The sequence below is a fragment of the Chelonia mydas genome, chromosome 15 (genome assembly GCF_015237465.2).
Source record: "Chelonia mydas isolate rCheMyd1 chromosome 15, rCheMyd1.pri.v2, whole genome shotgun sequence".
Classification (NCBI taxonomy): Eukaryota; Metazoa; Chordata; order Testudines; family Cheloniidae; genus Chelonia; species Chelonia mydas.
The window spans coordinates 29,244,945-29,257,306 of record NC_057856.1 but is presented as its reverse complement, the minus strand read 5'-3'; the positions used below and the strand labels follow the sequence as shown (position 1 = coordinate 29,257,306).

The 12,362-nt window shown below is 44.0% G+C and overlaps 1 protein-coding gene across 6 annotated transcripts in view; it reads right to left on the bottom strand.

The window, feature by feature from the left end:
* Window positions 1-1,679: 1,679 nt before the first annotated feature.
* ACACB (acetyl-CoA carboxylase beta) overlaps window positions 1,680-12,362 on the bottom strand; it is an 85,904-nt gene continuing 75,221 nt past the window's right edge. For 3 of the 6 annotated variants that reach the window (XM_043529914.1, XM_037878756.2, XM_043529915.1), the window contains 11 exons: window positions 11,748-11,891; window positions 11,252-11,372; window positions 10,954-11,050; window positions 10,466-10,562; window positions 10,061-10,196; window positions 9,275-9,452; window positions 7,123-7,235; window positions 6,188-6,342; window positions 5,353-5,523; window positions 3,723-3,859; window positions 1,680-3,466 (listed from right to left, as the gene is read on the bottom strand). In XM_043529914.1, the coding sequence (XP_043385849.1) occupies window positions 3,340-3,466; window positions 3,723-3,859; window positions 5,353-5,523; window positions 6,188-6,342; window positions 7,123-7,235; window positions 9,275-9,452; window positions 10,061-10,196; window positions 10,466-10,562; window positions 10,954-11,050; window positions 11,252-11,372; window positions 11,748-11,891 (1,476 nt within the window). In that variant the 3' untranslated portion in view covers window positions 1,680-3,339. Of the gene's footprint in view, window positions 3,467-3,722; window positions 3,860-5,352; window positions 5,524-6,187; window positions 6,343-7,122; window positions 7,236-9,274; window positions 9,453-10,060; window positions 10,197-10,465; window positions 10,563-10,953; window positions 11,051-11,251; window positions 11,373-11,747; window positions 11,892-12,362 lie in introns of those variants that run through there. The other 3 variants (XM_043529916.1, XR_006286081.1, XR_006286082.1) reach the window with 3 other exon arrangements.

The following is a 12,362-nucleotide window of genomic DNA, read 5'->3' as shown; positions in this document are numbered from 1 at the left end:
CTGAAAGGCCAGTCAGGCTCCAACCTTAGCTACCTCTTCACCTCCCTGTGCCTTAGCCAATCCACCTGGAAGAGATAGGTGACATCAGAACTTCCCTGCAAATCAAATGCTGTATCGGACAGATGCCCCAGGGTTAGTAAGTGACAAGGAAGGTTTTGGATTGGGGCAGGGGGTGGGGGGAAAGTGTTTATGTTTAATTGCTACAGAGCATCACACAGACCACTGTTGCCATGTTACTTACCCAAGGTCTGGTCACCACCTAGTCCTTTCTCCAGACGGTTCATCACAGGACACTAGCTGAACGTCACTCTGGTGTTCTCTGCAGCCGTTTTAACAGCAGCAAGTTTTCTATCCAGCAAAGGGCCTATGCACCCTACATTTCCCTACAAGTCTTTTCAAACATACTCCTACTAACTGGTGCTGGTGCTATAGTTAGGCCTCTTGCTCTCCAGGCACTGAAATCAAAGAGAGTTTAACCTAAGGATTGCAGGGTTTAGCCCTAAATGAATGCTCCAAACAAGCGTACACAGGGTTTCATAATTCTGCCTCAATTACACAGGCTTCCCCTACACTAAGGGTTACATTTAAACAAAATTTCAGAAGCTGACAACTAAGCCAAGCAAAGCCATTACGTTCAGCCTGAAGCTTGAAACATTGATCTCATCCCAAGCTCTAAGCCTGTACAAATGTGCTCTCTCGTGAAACCAGCTGCACAACTCAGCAGCTTTGTGGTGAAAACCAGTGCAGTGCTATTTACAGGGAAAATACGATGGAGCTAAACTCCCATTTCAGTGCGAGTTGGGCATCCAATTCCTTTAAACATCTTCGAAAATTCCAGACATATTTCATCCAAATAGTATTCAGTTTCCATTAAAAGAGAGGGTTGCTGAGGATAACTAGCCGAGTTGCCACAATAAAGTATGTTGTGCACCCAGTGTGCACATAACATATGCTATTGGCTTTCACTGGTTTTAAATAGGCTTTGACATTGCATCTGTGATGATGGAAGAGAGTTCACCCCTAAATTTGGTGCAGTGGAGAGCGTTCCATCATACATGGGCTTTGCAAATATTCATGTTTTAAGAGATTTTATTTTGTAAGATTACCGGAACTATAGCTAGTTTAATAGCAGAAGTCTTCATTCTCATAGGTTACGTACAGAATAATCTAAAAGAATCATTTACTCTTTGGTCTACCCCCACCCAAGCTATCCCAGAATTCCCTTTTTTTTTTTTTCAAAAAACCTGCTCAGTTCGTGCACAAGTGTTGCAGTGCAGGCCCCAGGCCATGCATCATCAAATGATGTTCCTGCAAAATCCCCAATCCACCCAGGTAGGAAAGGGGAAAAAGAAAAAAATCCCACAGTTACATGACAGACAACTTGGCTGTAGCACCCTTCCTTCCCCACCCCACTCTACCACAACTGGGTTAGAAAGAACCACAACTGGGCATTTCCGCACTATAACAGCAGCCGCTGGAAACCGTAATGGTAACAACTTGGCACAGTTCACTCGTGGCAGAGCAGGGGTTTGTGAATGAACACATTGCTCCAGGAAAGCGAGCTCCATGCCACTTGCTGGAAGGTGTTTCTGCTCTGCGCATTTAATGCAATGAGATGATACAGGTCATAGAACCTCTGCATTTAGTAAAGGCAAAGAAAAAGAAGTCACAGAATCCTCCCTGAAAAAAGTGGTCATTTTATTTGGAGCACTTGGGCTGCATTTTCCAATCCTCCATCCATACAGTGAGTTTTGTTAACAACACATCCTCCTCTCTCTGACAAAACTCGTGCACGTGTAACACCTTTCAAATCAGGGAGCTTTTAAAGTCTCTCCTGCAGCCCTCCTCTCAATAAAATACACAATACATTCTTTGGAAAAACCTCACCACTGGCATTGCATATAGTAAGTTGTTTCAATACATTCCCTAGCCCACTGTGTGCGTAACTGTCCTGTGCGTCTCTTTGGTTTTGTCATTATTTGGTTTAAAATCAACTGACGGGATCTGTAACATTGCCAAATAATGGCTTTAACACTGTATTTAAACTAAGTAACCAATTCTATTCCCATAAGGCCATATCTTATTCTTATGATTAAAGATTACTGTGAGACATGGTACATATATTGTCATGAGGTTATGCAACCCAGTCGAAGGATATATTGGACCTGAGGATTTATTTTTAAAATGGCAAAAGGCTGGATCACCATTATTCTGCAGTTACATTAGGCAAATGGATTTGTTAAATGCTACCCAATAGAACAAGGCACAGTAAGAGCTAAATCATTGCTTTTACTAAACTAAATAGTTTGACGTGTGTGATACGTTACCCTAATTCATCAGGTCAGGTTAACCACTGACAAGGTCAGGTCCACATGTGCTTTTCCTCCCCACTCCAAATAGAGTGTACATGGGTGGGTTGGGACGCAGGTGCAGACACTAGAATAATTCCAAAGAATTCCAATATGAAATGGAAGGGGACACCAATTAAAGAAGAGATGGAAAATTCAACTGCCCCTTTTCATTCCCTTGTTAGAACTGCACTTTAACAAATCCTGCACCAAAAACTGTGTTAACAGCTGCAAACTTGGTGTCCTGACCACAAATAAAATGAAAGACAGGTTGAAATGTATGGCTCTGTCAAAACCTTCCCTGGAATCCCTGACCATGCTCCAAGAACTATTTCATAATCACCTCTTCTAAACACTGCCATAGCAGGGAAATGATGAGGCTCTCCAATGGTTTTCTTGTGGTTAGTGTGAATGTTTTTCCAAAACACAGTTTTCTCTTGTTCATTAAAAATAACATTTTCTTCTTATGCTGGCAGATGGTCAGCAACAACAAACATTAGTACAAAAATATTTCTCTTTCCGGCTATTATACAGAGTTTGAGTTCTACTCCCAGCTCCATTCATTCTAATGAAATGTATCTCAACGTTGTATGGTTAAGAACTGGGTTTACAATAAAAAAAATAAATGATTTTAAATTCAGTTATAAAATGACCCTGGGGCCCATCCCTACTGGCTTTGTGCTAGAGACAAGGCTCCCGAGGTCAATTTGGGTTGAATTTAAATCCCACAAAAATGCCACTGTAATGGATTTGTTTTTTTAATTGTCCCCACAAGTCCAGGATGACATTGGTGTTCACAGAAAGGCTATTTTCATGGTAGAAAATGCAACAAATGCATCATTTATTGAGACATCAGTAGAGTCTAAGGCTTCAACACTAGGGTCGAATACACGCAGGCAAGAAGACATCTGGTCTCAAAGGAGTGGTTTCTCTCTGTGCACTTCCTTGTCTGTAGTGATTGCTCCTGGAACCCCCACTTGCGGCCTCTCTGTCAAGAAGGGGGGGCGTTATCCATGGTAGATAAGAGATGAGTGATCTGGGCCCTCTGTGCACGGGTGATGTGCTGAGTCATGTGAATCATGCAGTCCAGGGCCACCTCTGGGTTTGCTTGAACCAAGCTACAGTGGACACAAGAAGGAAAGGAGGAGGGTGGCATCATTTAATTGCTGGCAGAGAACTGGGCATTGTACACAACACACAGGAAGATAGCTTCTGCTCTAAAGATCTTATAATCTATACACTATACTCAAACTGTGGTTTGATGAAATCATCTATTGTGGCCATTTATACCCAGGAGACATACTACTCAGTTACTTTAAACCGAGCAACACCCAGCTTCCTCCAGTGAGAGGCCAGAGCACCCCATGTACTCACGCCCGGATATGTCTGAGGGTGTAATCCCGTTTCAGATATTTGATGTTTTCTCGAATGGCTGATCGGGAACCCTCCTCTTCTTTCAAGTGTTTCTCCAGCCATTCCACCACCACCTGGTTATTGTCCCAGAGATAGCCCTAGAGAAAACAACAAGAGCATCTTCGCATACTCCTGGGAGAGAGAGGGGTCCTACAAAGTCATCTAATCCACCTTCTTTCCAGTGCAGGATTACTCCTGATTGTACTGTCAAATCCAGTTTTAGAATATCCCAGGACATACAACCTTCTCTGGGACACTATTCCTCATACCAACAGATCTTACCCTCCCATATCTTTTAAGGCCCATGCAGGTCCAGAAAGCTGAACCAGTTATGCAAACAATGTGATGCCTTAATTTGCATAGTGGGTGAATATGCAATGCATCATTCGCATAATTCTACTCCCTCTCCCAAAGATTCCCTCCCCACTCCCCCTCTCCCCCCAGCATTACTGTTCTGTCAGGTTTCTTCCTCCCATTTAATATCCCCACCCAGACATCTGGGCTAGTTTCCCCCCTCCCAGATGTATTGGTTTGCAGTTTTTCAATTGATTCTTGGTTTCTTATTAATTTATTTCCCCACTTTTCCTATTCTCTTTCGAGGGTTCTGTAACCCCCTCACCTCCCATCCTTACTGGTATTTGCAACTCCTCTCTTCTCAGTGAATTTCATGAACATGCTCCACATTCCCTCTTCCTCATCATTAAGGAAGATGTTAAGTAAAACCTGAGCTAAACACAGATCCCAGAAGTACATCACTAGACCCCTCCCTCAGCTCCACAGATTACTCTTTACTCTGGGTCAGACACCCAGTTGACAGTCCGCATGACAGTGTTCATAGCTAAGGCCAAACAAATTCAATTGGGGGAGTAAAACTTTGTGAGGTTGTAATCAACTCCTTTATTCAAAACTGAATATCCCTGAATCTTACATCGAAAGTATCTCACGTTCCCTTCACCTCCTAATTCCATCATTTCATTAAGCACTTGAGTTTGTTTAGTGAAACTTATTCTGAAACTCATGTAGTTGACTGCTTAGGGTTCTGTCTTTCCCTAGATGGTTAGTGGTTCTATTTCTCTTTGTATTGGTTCTATTATTTTACAAGGGACAAAAATCAGACTTACAGGATAGTAACAGCCACAATTGTCATTAACTTAAAGTTGATAAAAATTCTCTAAATCATGACTTATCTAAAGATAAAAAAAATACAACAAAGAAGCTTGAAGGCACAGGCATGCAATCTCTTCCTTCTCCACTGAGAGACGCTGCTTCAAGATAAAGAGATCAACCATATGACTTCTTTTTTTGCACCATTTTGTTTAAGTTTGATGATCCCTCGCATCCAGTGTAAGTCACCTGATCCGAAGAGACTGTGCTTGGATTTCAGTGGCCACGCACCATGGCAGGAACGTTACACTCAAGCTATGGAACAGCAACTCTGATCACATGTTTCAACCAAACTCAGGAAGTCAACGGAGCATGTGCACGTGTGGGGAAGTACGGCAGGCTGTTATTGGACAGTACTGGCTACACTGAGGAAACAGACTGCAAATCAGTAACATGAGAACCTGAAATAGTCAAGATGAAGAGATACCTTCACAGCTCCTTCCGTCTCCATGAACCAGCGGCGCAGCATGGACTGGATGTGAATGTTGCTGAGCTCACTGTCTGCATTCAGAATCTCCGTTTTCACTGCTTCCTCCAAGAGGAGGCGCCGCAGACGCCAGTATAAGAACGTGCGGGCATTCTTCCACTCAAGGATATCCTGGGGTGACAGAGGGAAGAGAGTTCAAAATTCAGGCTTGCAAAGGAAATGCTTTGGGGATGGCGGAGAGGAGGAAATAGCTGAAATTCAGGATACTGGTATACTTTGTCTGGACAAATATTTGGGAGGGGCAGAGTGTATCCTTGCAATCTGCATCTCCAGAGAGATTCCCCCACTGTGACTTCCCCCTGCTTACAGACATGCTGCCCTTCTGAAAAGTAGCATCAGAATCAGAGGTAACACCTCTGCTGTTCAAACCCTGCAGAGACAGCAAGACTCTCTCCAGCAGCACAATGCAACTCCGATCACAATTTCTTTCCACATAGCACAGCTTTCTAACGGAGCCAGACCCTGGAGCCAATGGGGTTCTAGGTGGGTGCAGCAGGGTTCACTCCTGCATTAGGAGTTGCGGAGACTGGGGCCTCAGAGAGAAATACCAAGTCAGAAATGTCATGTCACGCAGCAGCAATCTACTCCCATGCTCCTGCCCATCCCATGACAGGACAGCGTCTCACCCACACCAGCCCGAGCACTGCCCTCTACAGTAATGGGATTTTTTCTTTAAAATGCCTTGACCAGGTTTTCTAACGGCGAATCATCAGGGTTGTTACATTTCCCCAATATCAGCACAATGAAAGCTGAAAGCAAAGCGCTGTCGCTTAACTGTAATAACGCCCTTCTCGTGCATTCTTCCTGGCGTGTCGTGAAGGTCAGCAAACTGCACTGCCACCTGGTGGAAGATGGGTAACATGAGCTCTTCCCGAGCTTTCAGCTGCTTCTCCAGCTCTCTGTGATCCTCTTCTAGGAGTTCTGGGGTACCTGTTATTCCAGGAAACAAAGCATGTGTCAGTCAAGATTTGAGTTCAGTTACCTGCAAGCCAGGCAGTAAGAGAGCAGCAAATTTTAAACTAGGAACAACCAAGAAAGGGTTAATAATTCTCCTTTAAAAAAAAACAAAAACAAAAACCCATGGACTTAACTACTGTACTAGTGACCTTAAATGGGAGTTTGTAGTTTATACACTACCACAAATGTGCATGGCACTCTATAGAAAAATAAGGCACTGTCTCTGTCCCAAGGAGTTTCCAAGCTAAAGCTCTGCCTAAACAGACTATGTGAGTGCTTGTGTTTGACATACAGCATCTTTATAGGTTTCAGAGTAGCAGCCGTGTTAGTCTGTATTCGCAAAAAGAAAAGGAGTACTTGTGGCACCTTAGAGACTAACTAGCATCTTTATAGTTTCCTAAGGTCTTAGAAACAAAAAGTAACTTAGAAGAAATAACATTTGTAGAGCTGATGATTGTTCTCTGAGGGCGCGTGTGAATGGGGTGAAAAACAGATAGACAAGGTACTATGAACACAACCCCTTAGAGAGATTAGTATTAATTTATATTTAAATAGTACGGAGTGGCCCCAATCAGGTCAGGCACTGTCCAGGATTCACTGTCAAAAGAAACCTCCACTGGCACCTAAACAGGATTTCCCAGATGGTCACAGCAGCACCATTATTTACCCATCTCCAGAGTTCATGCCTCATGCTTTAAGGGAGCAACGTAAACTGGAACAAAAGGGAAAGGGGCAAACAAATTCTCTTCTTACCCAGCTGTTCAACAAGTCTGGCATAGACTGAATCGATTCTTCTCATGGTTTTTATCAAATCCTTCCTTCTGAATTTAATTTCCACTGTTCCTTCAGCCTCTAAAATGCCTCCCCTAGAAAGCACGGAGGTATTGTGAATTCAAGTTTGGTACAGTGGAGACGTCTATATGGGGAAAATACATTCTGGGAAGACTTTCCAGTTTTACATTATTTTCAGCAGAAATGTTCTTCTTATTGTTACAGTACAGAGAGTGTTTAAATTCAAGGATTAAGAGCAAAGACGTAGGAAATCTGCAAGGGTTTCCCTACCCAAATCTGAGCTTTCTGCAGTTTTCTCTTTCTAGCATTTTCTACTATTTGCCCCTATGTTCAATAGTTATCACCAAGTATTCACGAAGATAAAAGGAGGGACATTAAAAATAATAAATGTATTTAGCTCAGCAATGTATATTGTTGGAGAACCTGTTATGTAGAATATCCAGCAAATTGTGCTGTGAGAGTCCAACAATTTTTAGCTGTTGCCTCATGAGTTTGGCAGGTTAACAAATCTCACCTGTTAATGAAACCGCTGCAAATGAGTCTATGAACTCATAAAGGGATCACATAAGGGGCTTGTATTTCCTCTATAACGTGCCTCACATTTTGGGGTGTTCTATATGTATTATTTCCAATAATAATGCGGGTTCTCTCCTGGTACTTGGAAGATCTGAGCAGATCACCAGTTACAGAGTTGTAGTTGTATAGTTTTAAATAGGACACTAGATAGGTATTGTTCAGACTCTTCGCAATAATTGCATTCATGACGACTGCCCTGTTTGAAAGTGAGGCAGAAATGTGGGTGAGGTGATATCTTCTATCGGACCAACTTCTGTTGGTCAGAGAGACAAGCTTTTGAGCCACCCAGAGTTCTTCTTCAGGGCTGGTTCAGTTGGTCCAGTAAACACCTTGTCTCTCCTATATCCTGGGACTGTCATGGCTACAGCTACACTGTATAAAGCGGAAATGTGTCTCTTTTCCCAAGTGTAGTTTAGTTTTCTCCTCCACCCCCGTGGGCTGTTGGGAAGGTTTTATCAGTGAAGAGAACATCATTCAAAGGCCCAGGCAAGTGGCATGGAGAATACACGCACTTTACAAGCACAGGAAAAGGAAGGTCACATTTTCATAGACTCTCAGATTCCAAGGCCAGAAGGAACCATTGTAATCATCTAGTCTGACCTCCTGCATAGCACGGGCTAGAGACCTGCCCCCAAATAATTCCCAGAGCAGAGCTTTTAGAAAAACATCCGGTCATGATTTAAAAATAGTCAGGATTGGAGAATCCACCATGACCCTTGGTAAAATTGTTCCAATGGTTAATTACCCTCACTGTTAAAAATGTACCCCTTATTTCCAGCCTGAAGTTGTCTAGCTTCAACTTCCAGCCATTGGATCATGTTATACCTTTCTCTGCTAGATGGAAGAGCCCATTATTAAATATCTGTTCCCCACGTAGATACTTATAGACTGTGATCAAGTTACCCCTTAACCTTCTCTTTGTTAAACTGAATAGATTGAGCTCCTAGCACTATAAGGCATGTTTTCTAATCCTTTAATCATTATTATTGGTCTTAGAACCCTCTCCAGTTTATCAACACCCTTATTGAAGTGTGGACTCCAGAACTGGACACAGGATTCCACAGTGGTCACACCAGTGCCAAATACAGAGATCAAATAACCTCTCTGCTCCTTCTCAAGGTTCCCGTTTACTCATCCCATGATCACATGACCCCTTTTGGCCACAGCACTGCACTAGAAGCTCAGGTTCATTTGATGACATACCACAACCCCCACATTTTTTCAGTTGCTGCTTCCCAGGATCGAGTGCCCCATCCTGTAAGTAGAAGCTACATTTTTGTTCCCAGATGTACACAGTTACATTTAGCTTAGCTGTATTAAAACACATGTCATTTGCTTGCTCCCAGTTTACTAAGCAATCTAGATCGCTCTGATTGTTTTGGGCTCATCATCCTTGTCCAACCCTTAAAAAAGTATGGAGGGACTGACGAGAAACTTAAGCCAAAGGCTATGGAAGAATGCCTAGAACAGTAGATAGTTATATGGGAAGTACCAGAACAGGAGACCCCCCAAAAACCCTGAGAAAGATATTACCTACCTGCTCTCCTTGTCTGCATAAAGCTCCATGTACACAGGGTTGATTGTTGGATCAATTACTACCCAGGACCCTCCTCTTAGCTCGGCATGTGGGGGGATGTAGACAAGAACAGGCTGTTTAAACTGCCTGAGGCTATCAACAATGTACGCACCGAACTTCAGCACCTGATCGTACATGTCTGAAAACCAAGACCTTTATGTTATCAATCATTTCTGGTAACGCCCTCTGCTCTGTGGAGCTACAGGGACAAGCTGTGGGTTGGGGACACATGCCAGGGAGAAGCGCCAGGTTTAATACTTCACTCCCTGTCCCTTCTCTGGACCCCTGCACTTACCTCTACTCTACAGTGCCCGCCTCTTCCAGGTGCCACCCTGCAGCCATCCCAGTTGAGGATGCCCAGCGGTTTGACCCTATAAAACCTGCTAGATTTCTCACGTAAGCAACCCAACACACTTCCCTCCCTGACAGACTGAGCGGGCTGCCTCCACAGTAAAAAATAAACCAAACCAAAGACACCCCAACCTGCAGTGTGACACTCATGCAGCCCTCCCGCCCCCAAGCCGTCAGCCCCTGCAGCAGCCGCCGTGCAGGAAAGCTACGCAGGAGGCAACTCTCGGAACAGCATCACACAGTCAGCATGCTCCCGGGGAACCGCACACTCCTGGAAATAGCAGCAATAAAGGGGACATGCTGAGCTTGCTCAGGATCCCCATACTCCACAGAGGGTCCTGTGGGATCACAACCCGGCTCTCCTCCCTGACTCCTGTTTAGCGAAGAGCGAATCACCTTTCATGCCACCGGAGAATCCCCTCCAGTTTGCAAAGATCAAGAGAGGGAGCCGCTCTCGGTCGAAGTCCCTTATAGCCTGGGCAGTTTTAAAAGCTGAATCTGGGAACCACACCTGCCCAGCCTGCTGGACTATCTGAAAGAGAGCGAGCAGGAGTGTTCAGTTCGGATTAGATCCCTCTTGGCAAACGAGCCTGGTAGGTCGACAAAGTACTGTAGTTGGAAGGTTTAAAACCAATGAAGGGACTGAGGGTAGTTGATTCCACCCGCCTGAAAGAGGAGGCAGGATGGAGAAGCCAGATCCACACAAAAGGGTCATCCAGAGCAGGATTTTCTTCCAGCTTTACAATATGAAGCATTGCCACTGTACATATATTGACGCTCCCCAACGGTTTCCCAACATACCTGTGCTTCAGAATCCAGGTTTGCAGGGTCAGCTGGTATCGCCATCTCCACAGTCCGGGTCTCCACCGCTACCACACCAATGGGGATCCCTCCCAACCTGCAGAGAGCCAGGGACCAGGTCAGTTTCTCAAGCAGAGATGAATTTTCACTTCTATCAAGCTGACAAGTTCAGCTGGTCTCAAAGCAAGGCCAGGGGGCTTGCTTTCCCCACTGCTCAATAGAACAATGTAGGGGGAAGGCCACAGAACCCGTTCCCAGGAAAGCCAGTCCCGCAGGAGAGGACAATGCAGCCCCACGTTAATTAAAGCACCGCTTGGCTGACAGTCAGCTACCTTTTATACAGATAGTTTAGTGCCTGCTCCTGCCTGATTTACCACTCAGACAGCCGCACAGACTTCAGTGGGATTCTGCATGTCCAGGCAGGAAATGGCTCTTAGTGAGTACACCGTTAACAGCCGGTTTACGGAAGAGCTGTGCTTTGTTGTTACCTTGCTCTGCCAACTACAACCGTCTGTGCCCAGGGCTGCATGATCTCCATGAAAGTGCCATGATCAAAGAAGCCGCTCTGCCAGGTTCCCTTAACAACTGTGCAATCAAACAGAGTGCGTAACTGTAAGGCTATTTTGCTGATCAGTTCACAATAAACTCCTAGTGCACATTATATCAAACAGCGGTAAAATTCTGCATACACAGGACTGGGAGGATTTTACAGCAACAAATAAATGTAGGATGGGGAGACAGAATGGAGTTTCTGCAGAAGGTCTAGGTTAGAACGCCCTTACTTACTTGGATGTGGTCTTCCTGCCAGCATCCATCTGGGGTCGTAGGGGGCTTTGGAAGGGACAAAATCAATTTCTCTTTCAATGGGGTCACTTGTAGCAGTAACAGGCACTGGGCTACGATTGTCCTATAAGAAGAAAAATCTCTAACCCAGTTTTACCAAATAGCACTATAAAAATCTGTTGGACAATGTTTGTTCCCACTCTACCCTTTACCCCACTGAAATGCTACTTAGGCTGTTACAGAAAGAGCATTAATCCAGACTAATTTCCTTACAGATAATTATTCTTCCGTACGGACAATATTTCACATTACTTTCTACAATGCTTCTAGTGCATTAGATGGTGTCAGAAACGCCTTCAAAAACAACTACAGAAGTAATTTCTGCAGGTCAAATGGATTATAAAAAGTTGTTGGGTGTTTGTTTGTTGGTTTTAAACAAGGCATTACATTAAATAAAACGTCACAGCCAACACATTGCTGTCCCGTTGGAGCTACTCACCTTTGGCATATACGAAAGCCACTGTAAGATGGTGTAGACGCCCTCAAAGTCGTCTGGGACAGTCACATGGGAAACACCATTATTATGCATGATCTGCACGCCTCCAAGCTGGTTATTGGATGTGTAGACCTCACGCCCCAGGACCTAGTTAAAGTTATAAATAGAAAAGATTATCACCCCTAGAATAAAGTAGCTGTAGACCTTATGCACACACAAACTTGTGCCTGTTTAGTTAAAACCAGTGCAAACCTGTGTGTAGACATGCTTATTATGGTCTAAAAACTGGCTTATTTTAGTTTAGTTTAAACCTATTCTTGACTGACTTAAGCTAAACTTTGGTTTTGTAAAGTAAAAGTGTCCAGACCGCCTTTTGCATTGGTCTAACTAAATGGGTTTAAAAAAAAAAAATCTCTTCTTAATTTAAGCTGGAGTAACTCTGCAAGTTCATACACTTGCCACGCTGAACTAGCTGACTGAGCAAGGCTCTGTCAATGCCAGCTCTGCCAATGACTGGCTCTAACCAATTTATTTGAGCATAAGCTTTCGTGAGCTACAGCTCACTTCATCGGATGCATATTGTGGAAAGCGTAGAAGATCTTTTTATACACACAAAGC